The sequence below is a fragment of the Syngnathoides biaculeatus genome, chromosome 4, assembly GCF_019802595.1.
Source record: "Syngnathoides biaculeatus isolate LvHL_M chromosome 4, ASM1980259v1, whole genome shotgun sequence".
In the NCBI taxonomy this organism is placed as follows: Eukaryota; Metazoa; Chordata; class Actinopteri; order Syngnathiformes; family Syngnathidae; genus Syngnathoides; species Syngnathoides biaculeatus.
Window position 1 is genome coordinate 20,686,700 of NC_084643.1, and position 27,877 is coordinate 20,714,576.

At 43.1% G+C, this 27,877-nt stretch overlaps 2 protein-coding genes across 6 annotated transcripts in view; one reads left to right on the forward strand and one right to left on the reverse strand.

Moving 5' to 3' along the window:
• nf2a (NF2, moesin-ezrin-radixin like (MERLIN) tumor suppressor a) overlaps positions 1 to 17,872 on the reverse strand; it is a 60,934-nt gene extending 43,062 nt beyond the window's left edge. For 3 of the 5 annotated variants that reach the window (XM_061817707.1, XM_061817706.1, XM_061817705.1), the window contains exons 1-4: positions 17,238 to 17,750; positions 15,664 to 15,789; positions 14,555 to 14,677; positions 7,230 to 7,313 (exon numbers count right to left, since the gene is read on the reverse strand). In XM_061817707.1, coding sequence (XP_061673691.1) covers positions 7,230 to 7,313; positions 14,555 to 14,677; positions 15,664 to 15,789; positions 17,238 to 17,351 — 447 coding nt within the window. In that variant the 5' untranslated portion in view covers positions 17,352 to 17,750. Of the gene's footprint in view, positions 1 to 7,229; positions 7,314 to 14,554; positions 14,678 to 15,663; positions 15,790 to 15,974; positions 15,994 to 17,237 lie in introns of those variants that run through there. The other 2 variants (XM_061817708.1, XM_061817709.1) reach the window with 2 other exon arrangements.
• Positions 17,873 to 18,104: 232 nt separating this feature from the next.
• Positions 18,105 to 27,723, forward strand: fbxo21 (F-box protein 21). The gene is made up of 12 exons (XM_061818141.1): positions 18,105 to 18,363; positions 19,058 to 19,193; positions 19,452 to 19,561; positions 20,031 to 20,152; positions 20,911 to 21,057; positions 21,126 to 21,265; positions 21,648 to 21,784; positions 21,858 to 22,037; positions 25,255 to 25,387; positions 25,549 to 25,739; positions 25,818 to 25,975; positions 27,250 to 27,723. The coding sequence occupies exons 1-12, from the start codon at positions 18,131 to 18,133 to the stop codon at positions 27,438 to 27,440; spliced, it is 1,878 nt and encodes a 625-aa protein (XP_061674125.1). The 5' UTR covers positions 18,105 to 18,130; the 3' UTR covers positions 27,441 to 27,723.
• Positions 27,724 to 27,877: the final 154 nt, after the last annotated feature.

Below are 27,877 nucleotides of genomic sequence, written 5' to 3' on the forward strand. Positions count from 1 at the left end.
CAATAAAGACAAACTCAAAGCAATTTTATCTAGTTGCTACCAAATTTAAACCACGTATACTAGACAGATAGACAACGCTAAATTCTAAGGTCTACTTTGGTAGCAAAGTTTAAGGTCTTGCCATAAAACATGACCAAACGTCTTTGTTTTGAAGGCATCCCCTCTCCAAACAGTCAACACATGGGGACATTCTGAAAACGAAGAGTGGAATATTGGTCTAATTGCAAATAAAGTGTAACGCAGGAGCCAATGATTGCATGTTTTTCCCTGCAGCTTCTTCACATCCTCACTGCATCCCCTCCGCGTGTCACTTGTTGCCAAAACCATGAATACGCCATGACCCGAGCCACATTGTGATTCCACACCTTCCCCTTACTCCCAATTACTGCAGACAACATTACAGGCGGTAATTCATCCAGGGAGGAACAAAGCATGTCAACGCTTGACCGTTTTCTTGGCTGGACTCTGCAGTTTGCCCAAGCTAAATATAAAAAGAAATATTAGACTTGTGACTGGGGGAGGGCGACTTCAGAGCTCGGCGTCTCACTTCAGAACCCCTCGTCTCAGTTCCCACTTCGTCAGACACGTCCAGCTCATCCTCGACCAGGCCTCTGAATCAGAGAGATGATTCCCTCTGTATTTTCCCCCTGGAGTGGCTTTATCTCCAAAGCGCCCTGTCAAAATCCACTTGTGGCACCGCTCGCTCTCAGAATACAAAATAGCAGGGAGAAGCCCCTGCAGATCCACTGATCCAGGATGAGCATGAAATACAAAATCTACCGTCTTGTGTTACTTAGGCAAGATTCTTTAGTGCAAATTACTCGGTAGTGCTAAAGCAAAACTTAATTCAACCAACAACTCACCCTCACTACCACTACATTTGTTTTAAACACTAACAGCATTATTAGTATGCATTTTTTCCCTCACAATTTAAAGGGGCACTGTCATGAAATGCATGATTTTTTTAGTATGTTATTAATGAAAAAAACGGCAGCCGACATGGACCCATGCCTTTTTTCCACCACAAAACATGATTTTGACAAATACAGCTTTTTGTAACTCGCGGCATGAAAATCCTATCGAGGGATTTGTTTTCGAGAAGAAGCAGGAAGTGATGTAAATGGCCGGACCGCCCTCAAGGGGACTCGTTTGTTTCTATTGGTTTTACCTCCGGGAAGGTAGCTCGTTGTTCCTTCGTGTTAGCCAAAATGTCGGCTCGTTGCATTGCTGGACATGGATGGATTTACCCTTCATAAGTTTGCAAGAGACCCGGTTTGTCATGAAAAATGGATTGCATGGGTGCAATGGACGAGAGCTTTGTGGATTCCAAATGACAGGTAGGTGTGTATACAGCTACTAAAAATATAATAGTTTGGGGCGGACCACGTAATCCGTACCTCATGATGTAACAAAAGATCTGTGTACGTATGACAGGCGTGCCAAATGTGTCCATGTGCGCGTCGGACGGTCTCGGGCTCGCCTCCTGCAGCCTTCGGGCTCGCGGATTGCGGCGGCTTTGAAGAACACTGCCGACAATAGCGCGCTCGGCCGCGTGCGACGACAAAGCCGTAAAGCTCCCCGGCTCTATGGTATTGTTCGTCATGGATGTTGGCAGCTATGAACAACGCCATAAAGCAGCCCGGCTGGGCTCTGTGATAAGCCTGTCCGTCGGGCTCGCGGACAGTGGCGGCTCTGAAGAACTCTGCCGACAATGACAATGGCGCACTCAGCTGCGTGCGACGACAACGCGGTAAAGCGCTCCGGCTCGACGGTGTTGTTCATCGCAGACGGCGGCGACAATGCTGTAAAGCAGCCCGGCTCGGCTGCATGATAAGCCACCTCGGCGCCGAAAATGAGCCACCCCAACCTGCTGCAACGAGCCGCGGTGGCTCATTTCCGCCGCGGAAGTGGATCGGACAGGGAGGCGGTTCGGCCGTGAACGCATATCATCTGAATATGAATTTATGACCTATATATGAGTTCCCAGGTGTTTTAAAAACAAACCCATTGTTTTTCTTGCTGAAATTAGCCCAATTTTAGTGGCCAACCAAGTAACTGATACTTTACTCTGTATAGAGTAAATCCCAGCTACTGATGGGAGAAAGAGACTGAGCTGTGCTGTAAATTGGGAAAGAAAACGTGTGTAATTGACAACCCAACCAAAATTGTTTAGAATTGCCTACAACTTAACGACCAATTTTTGTGAGCAGGGGAAAGTTTTAAAATTACAAGAGGGCTTCAAATACGCTGCTGCCCGAGTGAAGTGAAGGAAAAAAAATGGGTCATTTAAGATAGTGTAATGGCCTCGCACGCAGGCAAAGACATTCATAGTCGCCAAAGCACTTTCACCCATTTAGGGAGCCAGACAAGTAGCCAAACACACAAATACAAAATGAACAAAAGCAAAATAGGACAAAATTCACACACAAATCACACAAATATTAATTGGCCATGTCTTTCATGTCACTCACACGGCCACACCCCCTCAACTTATCCAATGTTATGGAGATTCATACTTATCAACTCGAACCCAACTGTTTTTTGCAAAAAATATATATTTGGCAAGCACATATTTCAATGTGTAGGCATGGAAAAGTCTTTTGTCCAACTTGTCTATGAAAATGAGATTTATAAAACACTCTAGATCCCTGTAGAGCAAATTCTGTCAGTAGAACTGAGTACCAAATCAAGGTAAAATTAATTGGTACCATATTTCGGGACCCAAGTACACCCAATGTGTAGTAACATCACTCACGCCTGAGTTCACAACAAACATCGGACATAGATTACAGTAATAATGTATCACACACAGATATCCCAATCCATTTAGAACAGATTAATATTCTACATGATGGGAGAGTGCCAGCGAAATTAAACCACAGCAGAACCAGAGATGAGGAATGTGGCTAGCACAGGTACGCAGCTAGGAGAGCTGGCCCGGTTGGTCCGCCAGTACTTTGTGGGGAACCCCAAATGTCTGGACCATCCATGTAGCCACACAGCATGGAGGTGAGCCACAGAAGTTCCAAAACAGTGATTGCCATAGCTAGCTTTTGTCTGATGACTGATGAAACAGTCGCTGCTGGGAGCTAAACTGTTTGCCTACAGTTTTGGGATTGCAAAGTCTTACGTTGAGCAAGCAGAGTCTAAGAAATTGTTTTAAAGGCCAACATTCATATGAGACAATCTTTAGTAAATTGAACTATAGTAAGTTTCTTTCGGCTTATCCCTTTCGGGGTCGCCACAGTGCGTCATCTCAGATGAACGCACAGATATGTTTGGCACAGTTTTTACGCCAGATGCCCTTCCTGACGCAACCCTTCTCAGGGAGTGGAGGCCCCAGTAGTAGCAAAAAGAGTTGAGGAGTCCATACATAAGGTATGTCATAATACTATTATCTTTCTTCTTGTGCAGTTGATTGAAAAGAAATTTGTTTTGGACTTTGTTATTGATAATATTTTATACATTGTTTGCAGGATACTTTGTTATTATTAATAATGTATAGGAATAAACCTTGTTTGTCACTCACTACATTATTATACCTTGATGATTTTTATTTTTGTCAAAATGTATATAAAGAATGAAAAAATAAATGTTAAATAAAAAAACTTGTAGATTTTATTATTGGAGAATTTATTTATTACCACATGAAGACACCAAAGTACTGAAAATTGGGGCCATTGAGTACCAATGTCAATTCCAAGGTTCCAGGCATTGGTACAGTAGCAGGTCAGAAGTGAAAGGCAGCAGAAAATATGATGCAGTTCATGAAGTGAATGATGAACGGCAACATAAAAAAAAAACCTGTAAATACATTTTGCCATCAAAAGCTTTCTCAATCTTATTAGTTTTCTTGTGGTTTGAGGTGTTGAAAGTGGTTTTAGTGAAACCAATCCATGTTTATACTACGAGTTGTGAAAAAATTGAAAAAGATCAAACAACAACATTTATCTCTATTCTTTGTTTTGGTAGCTTCAGTGATCATTTTGTCACAGAACACAGCATCCTGTGGGTCTTGAAAGTTCAGTCAAAATGCTCTAAAATGGACAGCAAGATGGGAAGCTCTGCTTTGAAAACAGCTGCCAGTCAACAAGTTGACAAAGCCAGAGCCTTTCCACATAACATAAATTTTTAGTTCTATGGCAGTCCTCACCCTTCCATGGCGCTATCATACAAAAAGCCAAAGAATATGCTTAAAAAAATCTGTTGTATGATGTGTAACAATGTATACATTTTGCTCGACGTGGCTTTTTACAATGTCCCCTGAGCTATATGCCATTTTGTGCTCCGATTTAGGGGCCTGTCGTGCAATGAAGATAAAACTCCTTCAAGGAGTCTCGGAACACACTTGACACTGTCTACGGCCTTGCATAATAATGAGCGAGCGCCAGCCAAGTCAAGCAAATCAAATGAGCTACACTCTACCACATGGCCAAACAACAATCTGTGCAGAGAAAACTTATTAAACGACTCTAATCAAAGCCGATTGCTGCTTAAACCAAAACAGAGTGTTGAGCTCACAATTTTTGCTGAATACTGACTGTGGGCAGCACACAGCTTATGTGCTTTTTTCCCTGATCCGCACTGCAGCTTCTCTCAGGCTATTAAATTGGCAAGGAGGTGGGGGGGGGGAGGTCTGGGTGCCAGCGAGGGGAAAGCCTCTTGGGGGTCGTTACCAACCTTCAAGGTAGAACCTCTCGTCTCTCCAGACCCTGTCCACTTGTCAAAAAGGCTCTCTTTCTGTCAACTTAAGCAAGACAGGCTCACTCAAGCCCAACGTCTCTGATCGCTCGAAGGCTCTCTTGTTGAGGGATTTCTGAAAACTTTTCTTGTGTACTGGCAATTTTCGGGATTTGAAGATCAATTGATGTCCATACCAGAGCTCGCCATAGTTGGTGGGTTGTGAGTGAAACAATGAGACGAAGGTGAGACAATGTGAAGATTATCAAGAGCTGGTTATGTAGAGTTTAGTTAACAGCAGTCTTTTAATCATTGGAGCTCTACCGTCTACCCCTCTCTTGTTTAATGCACCATTTGATGCCACAGTGACGCCACTTTCAACTCGAGGCGTGGTGTGCCACAGCGACACCAAACGCCCAACTTGAGCCTTGCTACATGACTCGGCATTGTATCGTCACGTATCCACAGCACATAAACAATTCATGGGTTAGTCAGTGATGCACTTCACCCTGCCAAGTGCGGTGTGAAAAGGCTATTAGAGACAGACGGAAGGACAGATGCACGCACGTACACACTGCGCGTGTCTTGACCTCCAGTGAGCTCACAGAATCCCTGAATTCGATCAAACAAAAGTTGAGAACCACCGAATTAAGGGCTGACTTGGAGCATATCGTCTTTAGAAGTAGCGATTGCATGAACAAAGATTTTGTTGCAGTGGAGTATAATGTGATGAAAATTGCGTCAAAGTTGATTAATTGATTACATCACTGATGCAGCGTGGACCATTTGAGGCTTGACGAGCATATTCTCCAAGTGACTGTGCTGGGACAAGTGCTAGGACGGTTACTGCCCTCATTCCTCGCCACCAATCTCGCAGTCCCACTGACAGAGGTGGGGAGGAACGAGCTACATTTCCCCGTGACATTTACTCAAGCCACATTTTTAATTATACGGTACTTGTCAAGGTAGTATTATTGCAGCATGCAAGGAACAGTACTTTATCTCTGTTACAAAAATCTACATGTCCCTTGCTACGTTGATTTATCGCTGATTGCTTATTAATCATTTTTTTTTCATCTACGATCTGTTTATATGACGACTTCCACATTGGACACTGATTGTGCCAGTACAAACAAAAGTGACGCTTAACTCAGGTTCACTAATCAAACCACGAAAGACAGTCACATGACTACATTCTATTGGGGTTTGCAGGCAGAAATGTAAAGATGAGATAAACCAGCCTGACTAATCAACGTGCCTACTTGACGGCTGTGTTGGAAATGTCGTCACATAGAAGGCAACCCCGCACAATGTATTTATATTTAAGATTACAAAAACAACAGTTTTCCTGCACTTTATTATTTCCCTGGCACTGTCTGTCCAAATGCAGATATTTTAGCTCATTTCTAATTTGAGAAAGCAGCTTTCTGTAAGTTTTGAATGGTTTTTATTTATTTGGCTGTGGATATTAGCTCATGTTAGCCCTGTTTTATAGTCATAAGTAATTGCAAAACATTTGGTATACTTTCTAATGTAAGCCACACACACACACACACACACACACACACACACACACACACACACACTGCACATTCACCGATTATTTTGTTATGTTATAGTTTTGGGTGTATTTTATTTAATGCTCATGCTCTAACAAATCAGCAGTTGATCCCCATCTACTCAGTACTTGAGTAGTTTACGGATGTAATTCATTATCAATTATTAGGAGGAGTATTTTATACTTTTACTTGAGTCATATTACTTTCAAGTAAGAGTACTCACATTTTTGTACTCTGCCCCATACAGATGTATGAAGACTGTATCACCTTGTTTATCAGACATTTCGTTGCTCCATGGAGTGTGACAGTCCAGTGACAGTGGCAGCCAGTCGAATTGAAAGTCCTCTCTAAACTGTCAGATTTGTTGACAAGTTGCCAAAATTGTAATTAGTGATGAGTTGACTTCAATCTTAAAACATTGACGTGGAGTGGTAAACTCGATTAATCGGTTCAACACCTTCCCAGGAGTCAACATGTCTTACAAACCTTAGCCTCTTTGCATCTGAGTCATTTCAGTGCACTGACATTTGGTACTGCTATTTTCCAGAGCAGTATTTCTGTGTGTGCTGAGTGGATACGCAGAAGGGACACATACATACAGTACATTCAATTCACAAGCACTTGGTTTAAGGGAAATAAAAAAAAAAACATTGCTTTTATTGGAGCAATAGACTGTGCTCATATGCAACTTGTTTACCCTCAGACAGCAAGTTTAAATACCTCAACCGTAAGCACTCTCATTCTCTAAATGCCATCTATCCAGGATTAGCTTGGCTTTTCCACTGACACTTTAAATTCCATCAGTTCAAGTTTCATTTTGCACTCACGGCGCTTTCCCAATTATCCCAAGGTGAAAACCTTAAGTACAAAACCTTCTTTTAAATAAGACTCCACCACTTTTCCACCAATTACCAACTGCAATGTAATGTTTGTCAACACAATCTTATCAAATCAGGCCATCAGAGAGTAAAGGTCCAAAGCGATCCTGACCTTAGCATGTACGGCGTACGAGGCCAACAGCACAGAAGCTTCTGGAGGACAGTGGATCTCCTCCTCCAGGATCTTCCTCTTAACCTGTGGAGTGATTTAAAAACAAATGAGCACTGACAACCCATTTCAGGATTATCCAAAATGTTTCCACTGAGGGCCACATAGAGAAAATTGCTAGAACAGAGGGGCAACTTGACCTTGTGTTTAGGAAACGTGTGAAAATCAATTCCAAATGCTGTAAATCAACATATGTCAGGCAGCTAAAATAACCAAAGAACAGGTAAATCAGATCACTTTTAATTGGTGACAAAGCAAAAAAGATATCCACAGTATTCAGAGCCCCTAACTTACAAATTCAGGGACCCAAGCAGAAAAGGGGGGGGGTGTCTGAGTGTCCTCCTGGATATTTTTTGCTCATTTTGGAACACAGAGTACACAGCACTTTGCCGGGAATGTCCAGTTTTTGTATGTGTTCAGTTAGACATGTTAATACCGTTTTCGGTCCTATCTCAACGGTTACACTTTTTTCAAGCCATGCCCGTCTGAAACAGTTTTTGATTCCAGCATCCTTGTCAATTGCCCTCGCTCGATCTTCATCCTTTTTTTCTAACACTTTCGCCATCGTAAAACTTTGAACACATCGTCGCTCAGTTCGCGCTATCTAAGTCCCACACGCCATTACTCGGCTAACTAACAAGTAACACTGCGATTTCTGAGAACCGAGAACACATGTACATGGCAATGGTGAAACTCGATTAACCACAAACACGATTGGATCGTTATATTGTATACCTCTGTTGTCCAATCGAGTAATCTGCCACAAACAAGTTTTAATGTTTATGTCGCAAAATGCAAATATTTACACTACCAAGCATGTTAGAACGGCATATGATAGTCGTGCTTGTGCTAGCACGAAGCTGAACTTGCAGCTCGGAGCCCACCACCAAGAGGCAGGCGCACGATACCCTACCCCCTGAAATTTTCTTAACGGATTTGCACTTATCTCGAGAATGGTCATTTTGGTCTGAAAAAGTCGGAAATCCGCCGATCGGTGGAAAATTCTCATGCCTGGAGAAATTGCCAAGCAGCTCTGTGAAAAAAGGTCCACTGTTGGAGCAATCACTAGAAAATGGAAGAAGCTAAACATGACGGTCAATCACAATTGGAGTGGAACCCCATGCAAGATATCACCTCGTGGGGTCTCAATGATCCTTAGAAAGGTGAGGAATCAGTCCAGGACTACACAACAGGACTTGGTCAATGACCTGAAAAGAGCTCCTACCACCGTTTCCAAGGTGAGTGTTGGTAATACACTAAGACGTCATGGTTTGAAATCATGCATGGCGCAGAAGGTTCCCCTGCTTAAACCACCAAATGTCAATGGCCCGTCTTAAGTTTGCCAATGACCATAAGGATGATACAGAGGAATCGTGGGAGAACGTTTTGTGGTCAGATGAGGCCAAAATGGGACTTTTTGGTCATAATTCCACTATTCCACAAACCATTTTTGGAGGAAGACAAATGATGAGTTTCATCCAAAGAACACCATCCCAACTGTGAAGCATGTGGGTGGTAGCATCATGCTTTGGGGGTGTTTTTCTGCACATGAGACAGTATGACTTCACTATATTAAGGAGAGGATGACCGCAGCCATGTATTGTGAGATTTAGGGGAACAATCTCTTTCCCCTCAGTCAGAGCATTGAGGATGGGTCATGGCTGGGTCTTTCAACATGACAATGACCTGAAGAACACAGCCAGTAAAACCAAGGAGTGGCTCCATAAGAAGCATAGCAAGGTTCTGGTGTGGCCTAGCCAGTCTCCAGACCTATACCCAATAGAAAATGTTTGGAGCAAGCCGAAACTCCATGTTTCTCAGAGACAGCCCAGAAACCTGTCTGAACTAGAAAAGATCTGTGTGGAGGAATAGGCCAAAATCCCTCCTGCAGTGTGTGCAAACCTGGTGAACCACTACAGGAAACATTTCACCTCTGTAATTGCAAAGAAAGGCTACTGTACCAAATATTAACATTGGTTTTCTCAGGTGTTCAAATACTTTTATGCAGCTGTATCACACAAATAAATCGTTAAAAAAAATCATACATTGTGATTTCTTGTTTTTTCTTTTTAGATTATCTCTCTCAGAGTGGATATACACCTGAAAATTTCAGACCCCTACATAAAGTTGGAGAAATTGCAATATAGCATGGTGTTCAAATACTTATTTTCTTCACTGTACAAGACTACTGACAACCTCCCTCGATCTGGGGCTCCACACAAGATCATAGCCCATGGGATCAAACTGATCAAAAGAACGGGGCGCAAAAATCCCAGAACCACACAGGGGGATCAAGTGAATGACATGCAGAGACCTGGGACCAAAGAAACAAAGGCTACCATTAGTAAACACACTAGGCCGTCAGGGAGTTAAATCCTGCAGTACTAGACGTGTCCCGCTGCTTAAGATAGTGCAAGTCCAGGCCTGTTTGAAGATTGGTGGAGAGCATTTGGATGATCAGGAAGCAGACTGGGAGAATGTCTTCTGAGCATATGAATCCACAATAAAAATATTTTGGTAAAAAATACACTTGTACTTGTTTGGAGGAGAAAGAATGCCGAGTTGCATCCCAAAACAACACACCTATTGTAAAGCAGGGGCCATGTAGTGTGAGATTTTAAGTGAAAAGCTCCTTCCATCAGCAATGGCATTAACGATGAAATATAACAGAGTCTTTCAGATGACGAGCCCATGCACACCACCTGGTAAAGGAAGATGTGACTTTGTAAGTACCATTTCAAGGTCCTGGAGTGGCCTAGCCAGTCTCCATATATCAACCCCAAAGAAAATCTTTGGAGGGAGTTGGAAGGCTGTGTTGCCCAGCGACAGGCCCAAACCATCACTGCTCTCGAGGAGGTCTGCATGGAGGAATGGGCCAAAATGCCAGCAAATGTGTGTGAAATCTTACAGACAATTTTTTACCTCTGTCTTTGCTAACAAAAGGTATACAATGTATTTTTCGCACCAGATTATAAAGCGTAGTGTCAATTACAGGGTCTATTGCTGAATTTAACACATATATTTGGCGCATTGCACTGTAGTATAGGCTGCATGCTAAAACATAAGGTCTCCAAAAAAGGTAACAGATGCAAAACTGAGTTTGATTCAACTTTATTCTATTCTTTAACAATACAGTCACATTATTTTTTAATTCAATCTTTTCTTTGTAATCCGCTGGCAATTGCTGTACCACGTTAGTCCTCGCGCAGATTGAGAGATGACGCCTTTTCATAAAACGAAAGCCTCAAGAAGAACCTCCTTGAAAGTGTTATATCTTCCCGTTTTGTGCTATTGTTATTGGCTTCAGTCGACTGTAGAGACTTTATCGCAGTTGTTCCGTGTTCAGTAAGCCATTATTCAAGTATGTTCTCTCACCTTGCTCTCTTCCTCTTCTTCTTTTCCTTTAAGCTTGTCCCGTTAGGGGTCGCTACAGCGTGTCATCTTCTTTCATGTAAGCCTATCTCCTGCATATTCCTCTCTAACACCAATTGCCCTCATGTCTTCCCTCACAACATCCATCAACCTCCTGTTTGGTCTTCCTCTCGCACTTTTGCCTGGCAGCTCCATTCTCAGCACCCTTCTTCCAATATATTCATATATACTCTCTAACCTCGGTTTGTTCCCGCGGAAACTCTGATTCGTCCTCTTAACTTGAAGCAGTCCATTTTCTTGATTCCTCCACTTCCGAAACATAGATTTATTGATGTTGAATTCTTTTGTGGCTCCTCTATTACCATTTAGAACCATGTAACTGATAGCCTGTAGTTTAAACTGTCTCTTGTAAGGATGTCTCTGCTATTTTGAGGGTTCTTTAGACAAACAAATGTTGTTTTGCAGCATACCAGGAGCGCACCTCCCAGAGTTGTGGCGGAGGTCAGCATACATACTGTACATACTACGTAAAGTTCTCTGATTGGTTTATCGCTGCCAGCGAACATAGTATACCTATTACGTGCCTGTGAGAGAGGAAAATGTTCTGACAGTCAATCAAGAAAGGCACTTACCAGAGTCGGACAACATTTTTACAGATTTTGAAACTCATTGCACGCATAAAGTGCATCGAATTAAAAGGCGCACTATTGATTTTTGAGAAAATGAAAGGCTTTTGCGTGCACCTCATGGTGCGGATAACACGTACAATCAGTATTGAGATGTAACTATTGATCAAATTGTTTCTCACAATAATTTGCTAAAAAAAAAAAAAAAAAAAAAATCAGATTTTTTTCTCATTTTGTTTTTTATAGGTGAGGTACACCTATCATGAAAATTACAGGCTTTTTAAGTGGGAGAACTTGTACAATTGGTGGGTGCCCCACTGTAGACTGTATGATCCCTGACTTTTGAGTGTGTATGGCTTTATAAAGTAGGGCTTGGCCTGGTGGGTGACGTGGGTTTCAGCGAATTTAAAAAAAAAAAAAAAAAGAGTTGGCTGACACTCTGATGTAGGCCCAGTTTAATTTCATTATTAGAATTACGTGGTGGGCCAATAAAAAATGTGCAGTGGGCCGCAAATAGTCCCACATTGGACTTTGGGACATTGGACTTTGGGAACTGCTGCACTATTTGGTATGCATGATGCCATCTTCCTTTCCCCACACACCATTGAATAATGATACTCAAACAGAATAATTCCAAAAATGGTACCGCGTTCTGTAATTTCCCAATTAGTGGTGGTGAGCCACTGAGGACTATCCACATCAATATTAATGGGGTGAATGTTTTATTTAAGATGGAAATCCAGAAAAGTACATGCGGGGAATGATGACATCTCCCTCATATGACTACATCCATTTTCCATACCGCTTATCCTCACACGGGTCACGGGCCTACTGGAGCCTATCCCAGCTGACTCTGTGAGAGAGGCAGAGTACAACCTGAGCTGGTGAGTCAGCCAATCGCAGGCCAAATAATGACAAACAACCCATCCATCCATCCATTTTCTTCACTGCTTATCCTCACGAGGGTCGCGGTGAGTGCTGGAGCCTATCCCAGCTGTAATTGGGAAAGAGGCGAGGTACACCCTGAATTGGTTGACAGCCAATCACAGGAAACTTGAATGCCCGGAGAAAACCCACGCAGGCACGTGAATGTGCAAACCCCACAGAGGTGAGGCTGGGATTTGAATCAGAGTACTCAGAACTTGAAAGTAGATGTGCTAAACAGAAGAAAGAAAGACGGAGAAAGAATACTCAGAACTTGAAACTAGATGTACGAACCAGGAGAGAGAGCGAGAGCGAAAGCGAGAGAGAGAGAGTGAGAGCGTGTGTGTGCGTGCATGCGTTTTGTGATTTGTTCCGGCTGACGTATGACGCTTGTGGCTAAAAACTAATCCTGCTGTCACGCCTGCTGTTGGTGTGCCAGGAATTAATACCATAACACAGAGCCATTGGTAATCTTTATTTCTTTTCTTCTGTCCTGACCAAATAAATTAAGTGGGCGGCTGAAAAGCGATACAGGTGCCCCTCTCTACTCAAAGTAATCAGGCTGAGGGGCAAGACGTGACACAGGACTCCCAGGGAAAATATGTTATTAACGGAACCCATAACACAGCCCGTAAAGCCTAATTGGTCAGAAGGGAGAAGGGGTGGGCAACCGATGACATTACACTTGAGAGGCTGCTGCAGCATCATACATTCAGTCACACATGCACAACCAGGCAGGCAGGGGAAAAAGTCTGGGGGAAGCTCACCCCCTGCAGCCCAAAGAACCTATTGTTCAGTATAACAATAATAAATAGGTCATTTCATACCATTTCATCAATCACAGTTAGGACGTGGTTTGTGTATCCATCCGTATCGCTTATCCTCACTAGGGTCGGGGAGGTGGTGGAGCCTATCCCAGCTGACTGAAATGATCACCACATACGGACAAACAACCACTGACACTCATATTCACACCTACGGACAAATTAGTCTTCAATTGAACCACCATACATGTTTTGGGGATATGGGAGGAAATCGGAGTACTCCGAGAAAAAACACTGAGTGAAGGAAAAAAAACAGCAAAATCCTCACGGTGGAGGCGGGAGTGGAACCAAGGAGGTCAGAATTGTGAGGCAGATGTGCTAACCAGTTGTCCATCGTGCAGTTTGGTTTTTTTTTTGTTTTTTTTTGGGGGGGGAGAGTATTGTTGATTTTTTTTACTTTTAATGCCAAAAAGGCTCTACTGTTAGGTGTCCAAAATAAAGTTTCCACCGTGCTGCCTTTCTTTCTGTTTCCCTTTTCTAAATAGGGTTAGGGTCAGTCAGTTTAGATTTCTTTGCCCAATCTCACAAGTATCTTTTTTTTTTTTAATGTCAGTGCGAATAGTGTAATTCAGATTTCTTTCATAACCGACCCAGTGCTCCTCACATCCGAATAAAAATTGGATAAGTATCAGACGTGAATGAAATATGGACGCTCACAGGCCAAGCATCCGACCCATCTGTCATCGCACAGAGACAAACGTCACAATTGGGCATACCACAAAACAACAACGGCAGAAAATAGTCAATGGTGAAAAGATAATGCTTTAGAACTGATCAATATAAGAAAAGGTTGTCCCTGGTTGCACAAAATCCTTGAAATTGACGGGTCATTGTCATGACAAGACCTCTGTGTCGAGCCGCATTCACGGAACTAGTGTAAAATCGCTGCCTCGCAGTTGTGCATCAAGCCCTGCAGTGTGAAAAGACATCCTTTTTTTTTTTTTAAAAAAAAAAACAATTATTTATTTTTACAAATGGTCCTTCCCTTTCACTCAAACTGTTTTTACTGTTAATAATGCCGCTTATTATATCAGTGCAATACACCAGAGGGACCTGTGAGCTCAAGTGCCAGGATGAGGCAGCCATTTCGCCTTCACGGTATTCCAGACAGCAAAATAAATGAGGTTATTTGGAACTAGTGAGTATAATTCATGCACTTGTATCTGCAGTACTAAATGGGAGATATGTAAATTGTGCAACTCACATGATTTTTTTTAACAAGCTGTTTGTCTTCACCATTATAAAAAAAAAGTGTATTTCAATGGGCCACCAAGCTAATGTCTTTTTTTTTTTTTTTTTGGGGGGGGGGGAGACGCCGTCACGCGATTGACCAAAACTGCCTCGATCAACACATTGAGCAACCCTGACATAGAGTCTTGTGGATATACAAAAAGACGGATGCAACGTTACCCTTTACCAGTTGAAAGCCAAAATCTATTGAGAATTATTTGTCTTCGTCTGCTCATATCTTCATTTGAAAAAAACTCAAAAGTGGGCCAATGTATGTGAATATGAACCAGACCTGCAGAAAAAAGAGATGCTGTGTGATGTCCTGCACCAGCTCCTCTTCAACATTCTCCGGGTAGAATTTGGCCAGGAAGTGGAAGGTGATGGGCTCCTCCTTGGGGACTTCCTGATCCAGGACCTGAGACACACATGTTGGCTGTCAGGTGTCACAAAGTTTCAGGAATTTTCAAAGTTTTGGAAAAATTGTGGGGGATTAAGACCTCCTTTATTGATCTATAGAGGGGAAACACAACTGTTACAGCAGGTGTGAAAATAAATAATGCATGTAAAATGTCTTAATGTGTATCATATAAACAAACATGTATTACAATTATGTATTCACTGAATAAATGTTAATAAAATTGGGAATTCATCTTATTTTCTAGTTATAAGCAGACAGACATCGAATTCACTTACTAAATATTAAGTATCACCCTGGTGCCATCTTGTGATATCTTATTGCCATGGAACTATGTTGAAGTGCGCTGGTGTTTCACTTACACTAAAATAGTGCTTTGCCGCCATCTTGTGCCATCCATAAACATCCATCCAACCATTCATCTATTTTCTTAGCTGCTTATGCTCACGAGGGTCGCGGGAGTGCTGGAGTCTATTGCAGCTGTCAACGGGCAGAGGGCAGGGTACCCCCCGAACTGGTTGCCAGCCAATTGCAGGCCACATGCAGACAAACAGCCGCACTCACAATCACACCTAGGGGCAATTTAGAGTGTCCATTTAATGTTGCATGTCTGTGGGATGTGGGAGGAAACCGGAGTGCCTGGAGGAAACCCACACAGGCACGGGGAGAACATGCAAACTCCACTCAGGCAGGTCCGGTATTGAACCTGGGACCTCAGTACTGTGTGGCCAACGCTTTCCAGCTGAGCTACCGTTTCGCCCATCCATAAACAATTACAGTATAAATCTTTTAGCGGTAATTTGGAATTATTTGCAGATTTTCACTCTTCGTTTCTAAAGACCATGCCCCCTTATATTTCTAAAATTCCCTGTTAGACTCCCGTGGAAATGTTGTGCCCTTTCAAACCGGAGCTTTTGTGTTTTTTAATGGGATTTGTTTTGATTGTTTTGCTTAGCTTGCCAATATCGGCCGTCAAAGCATCTCACCTTCTTGTCCATCTTGAGCCAGGCGACCGTGTCCTTGACGTGGTATCTAAGGCCAAAGAACCAGGTCTCCCTCAGGCCCAGAGTTCTGCAAACCAGCTCGAACAGATCCTTTCCCTTCCACTTCATCTGAATCACACAGTACCCAGCAACAAAGCATCTTTAAGAACCTTAAACATCCACAATGTCTTTTGTTTTGGAAAAATGTGTTCAAGAGCAATCAAAGATGACAATATGCCATGTTTCGCCTTAATTTGTTTTTACTTATATCAGCTCATACTTATATTAATAAATGATACACAGTGGTTACATACATTTAACTTTTGTGTGACGACACCAGCCAGAGAGAAAACAAAATATTAAGTTTACTCCAATCATGCCCATCAACCCGAAGTTATGCTCGTTAGCGTACCCAGGACACCTGCAAACTTCTTTTCCGGGTTAGGTCGTGTGACGTGTGATTTGTCCTAAAAGGATTGTTTATGTGCTATAAATAATGTATCCATGTTCAACTACCTCAGTTAGGGATGTATAGCGACAGCGTAGGCAGAACAATTGCATCCCCTTCCAATAGAGGGCAGAGATAATAATAATTAAGTTGATATAAGTGACGTTTCCTTTCCATGTTTCCAATTTGGTGACGTATTTAAATTGTATGCCCAAGTAAAATTAAACCATTGTAGACTATAGTATCTTTTTTGTTTATCATCCATCCATTTTCTTCTGCTCATCCAAGGTCAGGTTGTGGGGGCAGTAGCTTTAGCAGGGAGGCACAGACTCCGCTCTCCCACCAACTTCCTCCAGCTCAGGATCCTGAGGTGTTCACTGGCCAGCCAAAAGAAATGGACTCTTCAGCGTGTCCTGGGTCATCCCCGGGGTCTCCTACCAGTGGACGTACCCGGAACGCCTCACCAGGGAGGCGACCAGGAAGCATCCTAAACAGGTGCCCCAGCCACCTCAACTGGCTCCTCTCAATGCGGATGGATGACCGAGCTTCTCACACTTATCAATTTTTGTATTTAATGATATTATTAGATTTATTCCATCAAAAATAAATGTACAAAAATGCATCCATCCAACCATTTTCTTAGCCCCTTATCCGCACAAGTGTCGCTCGTGGGAGTGCTGGAGCCTATCCCAGCAGTCAAAAGGCAGGAAGCAGGGTACACCCTGAACTGGTTGCCAGCTAATCGCAGGGCACATAGAGACAAGCAGCCGCACTCACAATCCCACCTCGGGGCAATTTAGTGTCCAATTAATGTTGCATGTTTTGGGGACATGGGAGGAAACCGGAGTGCCCGGAGAAAACACGCGCAGGCACAGGGAGCACATGCAAGCTCCACACAGGCGGGGCCAGGTTCGAACCTGGGACCTCAGAACTGTGAGACCAACGCTCTCCAGCTTCTCCACCGTTCCGGCTACACGGCTGCACGTCATTGTTAGTCGTGGGAGAAGTACATATTGCGTTCATAGATTATCCTGCCATCTAGCGTCATTACAGGAGACTTCCCCACTGCGGCGAATACCACTTGTGGTTTGTTTGTGTTTTTTGTTCCTTTCGTTGTCTGTCGACTAACCTCGCAGCTGAATTCCATGTCCGACTCCATTGTGCAGATCCTCACGTTGAAGCTCCTGATTTGTTTCCTCATCAGAGAGTTAAATCCCATTTTGCCCACCAAGTAGCTCGCCATGGCCGCAAAAAAACATCCAATAAAAACAATCACCAAAAAGTTCCCAACAAGCCCAAGGTTTCCAAGGAACCGTCAAGCCATTTTAAAGCACATTCCGGCGTCTTCAGCCTGGGACAGTCCAGCTTCTAAGATAATTTGAATCTCTCAAGCAAAACGTTGGAGCAAAGTTGCGGTGGGGCCGACACAGACATGCTCCCGGCTTGGTAATCGCACATAATACCCAGATGTGAGGGTTTGGTACCATTTATTAAAAAAACACGTCTTCTACGCAAAAGTGTTATCGCATAGTTACATACATTTCCATTTTGTTCCGAAACGCGAGGCTAGCTAGCAGATTTGCTTCATGTCCACGCGATGGAACGGTGGTACGTTCAAGTACCGTATGGGAATTTGGTTACTAAGATGACAAACGCTACATTTAAGATCATAAACGGGTGTATAGAATCATGAACGAATGTATGTTTTGCCATAATACAACAATAATGTGTGTTTTGTCGTCGTTTTCTATTTTGGGGTGTAGGGAACTGAAATGAGGGTAACATCACGTTAATCCCGAGGCAAAAGGCATCACCCCTAATCCCGCCCTTTTAAATCAAACTAGCAAATAGCCATGTGATGCATTTGGGAATCTTCGGAACGCTCACAAACTGCGTTCAGTGCATCTTGTCGCTCTTTTTACGCAACCAACCAATCATGCAACAGTACTAACTTTCTGCCCCGCCCCCTGCACCATTAGGGGGCGGGACTGGGGCGATGAGGTCAACGAGTAAACAGAAAAGATGGCGGCGTGTGTCGCCGGAGATAGGCTGTCAAACTCTACCAGGGCCAGGAGTGAGAGTCGTGACCGCTTCGGCGAGAAGTTGACAGATTTGCCTACCGAGTTGTTGGAGCACATCTTGTGCTTGCCGGTGCTCGAGCACGTCGACATTTGTAATGTGTCCTGCTGCTGCTTGCGTCTGCGCGACGTTTGCCACGGCCGAGGGAAGGTGTGGGGCCACCAGTACAAACTCAGGTCATTATTGTTATTTTTATATGATTGTTATACACGCGCAGGGTTATTACTATTCGTCATGTTCTGAGATGAACGTCGCTGCGTATCTTCTTCCTGGTTGACGTTCGGACAAGGCATGCAATTCTTTACATAGACAGACGAACCTTAACGATTATTCATTTTTTTCTCGTTTATATTGTCTTTTCACAGCCAGATTTATACACCGTAAATGCATGGCCTCGTGCGCGCTATACTAACAATACAGCAGGGCCGTAGCCCTGTTTCATGCAGGAGAGTCCATATCCATTTTCCAAGCCGCTACTCCTCACAAGGGTAGCGGGAGTGATGGAACAGTGACTTATTGTTTCAAAAGTGATGGGGACAAAAGATTCAGGAGTCAACCAACTTTCACCTGAAAATGATCATCGAACTAAAATAAAAAATGTGGGGTTAAACTATGTATGATGTAAAACACAAAATATTATTGCCAGCAAGCCTATTGCACACAAAATGAAAAGGTTTTGAAAAGTATTTGTAATATTGTTTTAAAAGATGTCTTGCCAAATCCTGTTATTATGTGAATACATTTTTTAAATTTCTTTCGCATTAGGGGACAAATTTAGCATTTCAAATAACCCGTGTTCCTAAACGTGTGCTGTTTTGAGTTCAAACCTGCAACATAATTTGAACGCTGCTACCTGATGACATTTTTTAGATGGCCACGGCTGCAAAGGTTTTACCCTCAGAACGAGAGCTACGACTGGCTGCGCGAGTACAAAACCCGCCACCGGGTGGGCATCCAAATCCGGAGGATGGTGGAGTCCATCTCCAAACGCTTCTTCATGGAAGTGGTGAGTAGACAGTGAAAACAAATAAACATTGCATGTTTATACACCGTAATTACTGAAGCTTACTTCAGTACCTTCTCTGGTTCTTCTGCAGTTGATTTACCCTGTGTGTCTTCTTGTAGACCTCAGCTTTGCACTTATCTGTATTTTATAATGTCAAAAAACAAAGTCCTCCATATGTATAAAAATAAAAGCAGGGGAACAGTGTACTTCACTGAACGTGGGGAAAACTGAGCATCTTGAAACTGATTTTTATTCCAGCCGTGCATCGGCCAGGTGCTGGGCGACAGCTTTACTGAGATTGAGTCACTCGGGATGCCTGAGCACTTCTGCGAGGATGAGCTGCTCTACATTCTTCACACCGATAGGAGGTGAGGCATCTTTTCATGTTACTAACCGGTGGTGGAAAGTAACTAAGTACAAGTGCACTCGTGCCTTGACTTATGAGTGACTGAGATTAGTTTTTCCAATTATGAATCATCATCATGACAGATGATGACAGGACAAAACGTCAAATATAAAATGAGAACGGTCACAAAGCGCTGTTGTCCACGAGGGACATAACCTGGCTCCACCCTTTCATGTCACTCACGAGACCCCTTGAAAGTACGCATATGACAGTATGTTCACTAACTGCTCTTTATGATATCGCTCTATTCTATACAATTTAGTGCAAGTTTTCATTAACAACATAAAAAAAAATTGAGGAGGTGTCATTTTTTTATTTTTTAGTTATGTAAAACAGTCAGATCTGTAGTTGTACTTTTACAAGAGTTTTAGTTTGCACAAGTATCTGTACTCTCTTCAGTTGCTAACACCTCTCTATGGTTGCCCATAAAGGAAAAGCCTGACGTTGAAGTACTATGCAAAGAAGATCCTATACTTCCTGAGACAGCAGAACATCCTGCGCAATCTCAAAAGCTTCCTGGAGCAGCCGCCCGAGCAGCAGTCGGCACTCGCAGGTGAGAAAACAACCTTTGGACCACGGTTCAAGAAGCCATAACTGAAAACACGCAAAAAGTCAGCCATTTTCTTAAAGTGGCCATGTTATAACCATTTTGCAGCATTCTTACCAAGATGGACCCCTCCCCCTTTGCATAAAAAAAAAAGCAACCATCTGAAATCAGTTTAAATTTTGCAAGATTTCATATTCTACCAAGCAACCCCCCAAAGGCTCACAGGCTTCTCCAGTTTTTTACCAATTCGTGGGCAGCGTCCCATTTTTGGGACATCATTATTTTCACGCATTATATACTTCAGTATATCAAAATATTTAAGTGTTTTAATCTCATTCTGATTCTGTTTTTGGGGACGATCTCCTAAGAAAACCCAAGTACCCTCTCGCGGGCAGCGTTCCATTTTTGGGATGAGATTATAAATGAGTAAAGTTGTCATATAACTTAACCATAAACAAAAAAGAAGTGTTATTTCCTTGATTGTGGCCTGTGAGGAGAATTTTATCTCAATAAGGCAAAAAAATTGCCTCCCTGCCCATGGGTTAATGAACCGTACCACTTTTGGGGGTGGGGGGCACTGATACACAAACAAAAAAAAATCTTAAAGAGTCATGCTTGAAAAGACACAAGGAAGCTAAGTTTTTCAAATTTGCCGGTAATTTTCCAAAGGGGAACTCCTCCTTCAGATTTGATCTGATTAATTCTCAAACAGGACTAATAATCATCCAAGAACGGCTTGTGGTATGTACTGTGTGTATCTCCAGGTGCCGTCCTGGTGGACCAGTACTGCAACCCGCTGACCGAAGTCACGCTGGACGGAATATCGGCGCAGGTTGACGACGTCACGGAGATGGTCAAGAAGACGCTGCGGGCGAAGAATCCGTCCCACCCCAGCCTTCGTGTTGTCGCAGGTGACTTGGCAAAAATCCGTTACAAGTGTCTGTCCATCTGTGCTGATGCCCACTTTGGCGTCTTGCAGGTGGGGAGCATTTCCTGCTGGAGGATTTTGAACTTCAACGTCAGGTGTTCTGTGCTCTTAACACTGTCTTGTACGACCAACTGCAGTACCAGGGTGACCAGTTGGACTACTATAACCCCCTCAACTCCTACATGCACCAGGTAGATTTTCAGAGGTTGGCATTTATGTTTGGGAAATCAAAAGGTTCTTTGGAAATATGGCTCCATTTTAGGGACTCCTTACCTGCACCCTAAGTTTGAGGATCTCTGTTAGAGACTGCCATGCATAAATCCAGCATCGATACAGTCGATCGATTACCTGGAATGAATTAATGGCATTTCCATTCATTTCAGTGGGGAAACACGATTTGAGATACAAGTGTTCGGAGCTACAAGGGTGGTCCCTGAAAACAATTAAACAAACTGTACGTAATGGCAGCACAGAATAGTACATGATCAAAACGAGTCGTTTTATCAGGAACATTTTTGCGGACGCTAAAAGTCTTATCTTTATTATCGTTTGACCCCGAATTCCACCTGGCAGGTGATGCTTCGCCGCAAGGGCATCCCCATAAGCCTCTCAGTGCTCTACATGACACTGGCCTTGAGGTTGGGCGTCAAGCTGGAGCCGGTCAACTTCCCCAGCCACTTCCTTCTGCGTTGGTGCCAAAAAGCACAAGGGTACATGAAGGCAACACGCTTTTCTGCCTTCGCATTTTGCATTATATTTGCTAAATGCCCCTTCCCCCCAAAGGAGCGACGACATCTACGACTACGTGTACATCGACGCTTTCGGCAGAGGCAACCAGATGACGGTCAAAGAGTGCGAGTGCCTCTTCGGGCACCAGGCCAGCGCCGACTACTACGGTGGCATCGGCACCACTGAGGTGCTGCTCAGGATGGTGGGAAACCTGCTCAACATCGGGAAACGAGGGTAACCGTTCACTCAAGCTCCTAAATTTGAAGTGTGCATTCCAAAGCAGCAGGGGGCGCTATAGCCAGTGACTGGGGACAATTAGTTCCATAGGAAGACACAAGAAAGTCAACAGTGAGGAAACGTAGGAGTTAACAGGGTTCGCACGCGGCCCTAAAAGTCCCTAAAAAACCCTAAATTTTCGAAGGTGCATTTAGGGGCTCCTAAAATTCCTTAAAATCCGCGAAAACCGGTCAAGCCCCTATAAAGACCTTAAATTTAAAAAAAAAAAAAATCAAAGGGAGGACCTCTACTGCCAAAATTTTCCCTAAAAAATAAATTCTTTTATTTAAAAAAAAATAGCAATCCGTCTGGCGTCCAAGTCAGGTGGAAATTGTCAATGGAAGTCACCGTGTTGACAACTAGTCGCCATCTTGTCGATATTCCATTGTTTGTTTCCGTGAGTAGGCATTTCACTTCATCTTCGTTACGACGTAGCGTAGTTCTTTCATCGATCCAACTTGTATCACGGGGAAGTGCATTTTTCAAGAAGCTTGGGTTGAAAATAAGGAGTTTGGGAGCTGGGTTGGTCGAGATCCAAAAGATCGGCACATGTTTTACTGCCATCTGTGCAAGCAGAGTTACCATCTTGAAAAGATGGGCGTAAAAGCGCTGGAGTCGCACCGGAAAAACAGGAGACACGCTAATTTGGCGAAGACTCTCTCATCTTCCGTTAGTATGAATCTGTTTCTAAAATATCAAGATAGTGAAGCATCAACTTCAGGCAGTGGTACTAGCAGTGCATGCGCACGAGGGATCGCAAAAAAATGCTTACTTTCATAACCGGTTTTAACCGAACAGCTGTAGCAAAAAAACGATTAACCGGTTTTAAAACCGGTACCATTGTGGTGTTTACATAATTCACCTGCGGACCTCGAGTTGGGGTGCGGGGTTCCGCACGGACTGTTTTTGTTGTTGCTCTTCCGGAGTGACGAGTTCACAGAGTTCCCCCGTTTTGCGAGTAGTGTTTTGATGTCTGCCAAAAAAACAAGTTTACTCACATACTTTGGAGCGTTTCCTCAATCCCATGTTTGATGTTTCTTTGATTTAACTGAAGTCCAACTTTTGAGTCCAACTTTACTCTAACAGCGAAACTTGAAAAAAGTGGAAATGATGTTGAAAAAATAGCGCAATGTGGAGTACCAGAACAGGAAGAAATGATTGGAAATTTCAACCGATTTCAAAAGTCCAATTACAGTTTCGGTTTAAAAAAAACGAAAGCCGGTTATAACCGGTTATTTGTAACCGGTTGCGATTCCTAATGCGCACCTACAGTTGTCCAGCCAGATGTCAGGCTTTATGAACGGAGTTCAATACATGAAGACGGACTCGTTAAAGGCAAAGATCGTGTGGACTTTAAAAGTGATCTGCAGCCATTACAGTTAAAAATCTTGTGAAAATAATTTGAAAGTGTTTGCAGTCATGTTCCCAGACAGTGACATTCCTAAAAACTACCACTGTGGGGAAAGGAAGACTTCGTACCTGGCTACATTTGGCATCGCTGCCCACTTTTCATCTCTAGTGCCTCAAAGCCTTTAAAAGCCAGAATAGAGACTGACATATCAACGCTTATTGAGAACGCTTATTGAGAGGCTGTGTGAGGAGGCAGAAGAAAAGAGGAATCTGAGGTTTATCACCGAGGCCAATGCACCCAGAGGCAGAGCAAATGACAAGAGAGTCACTTTGGCACCTCTGCAGCAACAAATAGAGGAGGCACTGGGTAGGCTCAAGGAGCTAGAGTAGGGGTGCTGAGACAGACATCAGTAGAAGACATTTGTGTGTATATAGTTGCAATTGTAGTTAGAATCTGTTTTTCTGTATACTGCTATGTGAAGACGTTGACAATGGTCATATAAATGAGAACTACCACAAGGCGCGACAGGTGATCACTGTCACAGGTACTGAGGTACTGGAACGTTTGATGAACCAAGAAGAGCCGATGGCACCTTTGGGTGAGTCTTTTTTCCTTACTCTTGATTTCCCACGATGGCCCTAAATTTTTCGTGTCGGCCCTAAATTTTTTCCGTGGCAGCCCTAAATTTTTCGTGTCAGCCCCTAAGAATGCCCCTAAAAAGCCCTTAAATTTTTTGGGTCAGACTGAGTATGAACCCTGGAGTAGTTATGTCCAAAAATGATATCTGTAGTTGATATTGCTAATAAAAATTATTTTAAAAAAATTCCTTTTTTTTTTTAATCAAGCAATTTAAGATATTTATTGATTGCAGTTGCTCGGAATGAAAAACTATTTTTGCATTTAAAGATAAAGGTGTAGGCCCTGGGCGGCACGGTGGGTCAGTTGGTAAAGCGTTGGCCTCACAGTTCTGAGGACCTGCGTTCGATCCCGGCCCTGCCTGTGTGGAGCTTGCATGTTCTCCCCGTACCTGCGTGGGTTTTCTCCCGGCACTCCGGTTTCCTCCCACATCCCAAAAACATGCAACATTAATTATACACTCTAAATTGCTCCGAGGTGTGATTGTAAGTGCGAATGGTTGTTCGTCTGCATGTGCGCTGTGATTGGCTGGCAACCAGTTCAGGGTGTACCCCGCCTTCTGCCCGTGGCAGGGATAGGCTCCAGCATTCCCCATTAGTCTTGTGAGGATAAGCAGGAAAGAAAATGGATGGATGGATGGTGAAGGCCCTGTTATTGTGAAAACTATCCATGACAAAAAAATATATTTTTCATTTAAATATGTATCCAGTTGTGAAAATATAGCTACAAAATATCACTATAAAAATATCCAGACAGCAGTGTCACATGGAGTTCTTTTTATGAAATTATTATTTTAAATAATGAGTCTGCAATTATAGACAGATGAAACTAAAAAAAGAAGAGCATTTCAAAAATTAGGCTTTGCAGTATGGGAAAAAAGGGGAAAATTATTATTTTTTTTTAAATGTTAAAATTAAAACTATTAAATTAAAAAAATTAAACTGTTAAAATTCTTGAAAGTTGTTGTATTTAAAGATAACTATTTTTGAAAATATTTAAAAACTATATATAAAGCTGGTTTTAAGAAATACCCTAACATTGATAAGCAATGTAAAGTTGATTTATTAATCCCAGTTAGCTAGTCTTGCTACGTCCAAGAGGAGGGCTTAGCACGCAAAAGACAAAGTTGAACCTGTGATGAGAAGGTAAGAAAAAGCCTCGTTTGTTTGTTTTGGTTTTGTTTTGGAGGGAAGGCCACGAGACGTCTTACCAGCTCTTGAGGGACACGCTGGACCTTTTCCTCACCATCAACCCAGACAACGTCTCGTACCTTCTGCTGCAGGCCCGACTCTACTTCCACCTCGGCATCTGGCCCGAGAAGGTAGACGTGTGCTCGCTCTCACGCTATCAGACCAACTCTCTCTCTCTCACGCACTCATTGACTGTCAAGGTCTCCATCACAATGTACTTCTCATACTTACACTCTCTCATGCACCCCCTCCTCCTTGTGACACGGTGCATTTGTCGGTCGGTTCCGGAAAGGTTCTGGACATCTTGCAGCACATCCAGGCGTTGGACCCGTCGCAACATGTCGCAGTGGGCTACCTGGTCCAACACACACTGGAGCACATCCAGCACAAGAAGCACCCCGCCGCCCCCGAGGTGAAGCGGCGGGGGACGGCCGACCACGGGGACATCCGCTACTCCGTGGGGCTCGTCATGAAGCACAAGAGGTGCGTTCGGGAGCGGCGCAGACATTCTGGCCTTTGCCCCGCCCCGGTTTTCCACTTTCCATCTCCGCTGCGTCACAGGTCGGGTTACAACTGCGTCATCTACGGCTGGGACCCCAAGTGTACCATGAGCCAGGAATGGATCACCACCATGAGGGTCCACCAGCTCCCCGATGGCGCTGAACAACCCTTCTACAATGTCCTGGTGCAGGACGGCACCTGCCGATATGCAGCACAAGGTGACCGGTGCCAACCAATGCAAAGCACAACATTTAAAGTATCAATCATATTGAATGTTGGGATCATAGGAATAACATTATGGCTTTAATCTGAGTATATTGTCATTTTAAGGATCTTCTAATATCGTTATTTGAAAATCGTTATTTGAATAAAGGCACCTGTGACCCTCATGAGGATAAGCATTATGGAAAATGGATGGATGCTGGTTTTGTTTTAATGCAGAAATAAGTTACTCTTTCATTGTTAATCCATCCATTTTCTTTGCAGCTTATCCTCACAAGGGTCACGAGGAGTGGTGGAGCCTATCCCAGTTGTCAACGGGTAGTAGGGGGGGGTACACCCAGAACTGGTTGGCAGCCAATCGCAGGGCACATAGAGACAAACAGCCACACTCACAATCACACTTAGGGGCAATTTAGAGTGTCCAATTAATGTTGCATGTTTTTTTGGGATGTGGGAGGAAACCGGAGTGCCCGGAGAAAACCCACGCAGGCACGGGGAGAACATGCAAACTCCACACAGCCAGGTCTGGGATTAAACCCAGGACCTCAGAACTGGGAGGCCAACGCTTTACCAGCTGAGCCACCGTGCCACCTTTTTTGTTGTTAATGTGAGATGTCATGCAGAAATGAAAAGATGTTTATTTGTGAATTAAGACAAATATATAAAGTAAAATTATTCCAAAACATAATGAGTGTATCGTATTTTTTAAGCGTTAAATACAACTTTGCAAAAGGTTACTTAATGAGGGTGCACAAACATAGAGGAAAAAGCTTTTTAAATAGATGTATGTATATTTAAAATAAAAACGATATTTTTTTATTTAAAAAAACTTTAGATTCATAATACTATGTATAATTTTATGTTTATTGTTCAAAATTTAAAAAGGTCATGAAAATGAAAACATTTGATTTCTTTATTGGGCTTTTATATTCATAAAAGAATATTATCGAGATTGTGATTTTTGGACTGAAGACTCTAAACTGCCCAAAGGTGTGAATGTTTGTTTTATACGTGGCCTGCGATTGGTTGGCGTCCAGTTCAGGGTGTTACTCCACTCCCCACCCACTTTCGCCCAATGTCAGCTGGGATAGGCTTCCGCATGCCCGAGACCCGCTTTAGGATAAGCGTTACGGAAAATTAAACAATTATTTATTATAACTAGATTTATAAGAAAGAAAAGTATGATGACGATTATATATTTGAGTGTGTATTTTTTTAAATTTATTTCTTTTTATTCACTTTCATTATTCATCCCGCCTCTTCCCCCCAGAGAACCTGGAGCCTCACTCAGACCCTCCTGAGATCGGGCACCCTGAGGTGGGCCGGTACTTCTGCGAGTTTGCCTACACGCACTATGTGGCCAACGACGAGCTGAGGACACGCTACCCCGACGATTCGGACCACATGGAGGAGGTGGCGCGCGACCTCTACTCGCATGTGCGCCCGCCCACACCCATGTAGCCACAACATTTGCTGTCTGTTCATGTCTAACATGAAAAAGAAAACACAGGGCGAGAAACGTGGACTGCCCCGTGGACTGGCCCCTTCATTAGGTACACCTGCACAGGCTAATTACATCAAATCCCATGCAAAAAGTCATCTTTTTTTGTTTTAAAGTTATTCACTTAACAGGAGCGAGGAAAGCTCTTCTTATAGTCGCATAGCTCATTCAGGCCACCAAAATATTAGGAATGCCGACCACCAACCACAGTAATTGTTAATATTAAAGATACTGTAACTGTCATGTATGCGTATGTCAACTTTGTGTTCAATGTGTTTTTAACACAGTATTTATGATCAAGGTCAAGAATCCTAACCACAATTAATGTCAAAAATTTAAAAGGACAAAAAAAGAAAATCATTTTTCTCGTAATTGTGATCCTGAAGTGAAATTTTAT

Coding starts and splice junctions, on each gene's coding strand:
- fbxo21 (XM_061818141.1), top strand. CDS start 18,131: ATGGCGGCGTGTGTCGCCGGAGATAGGCTGTCAAACTCTACCAGGGCC. Junction 25,388..25,548: donor TCGGCATCTGGCCCGAGAAG/GTAGACGTGTGC, acceptor GGTTCCGGAAAG/GTTCTGGACATCTTGCAGCA. Junction 25,740..25,817: donor CTCGTCATGAAGCACAAGAG/GTGCGTTCGGGA, acceptor GCTGCGTCACAG/GTCGGGTTACAACTGCGTCA.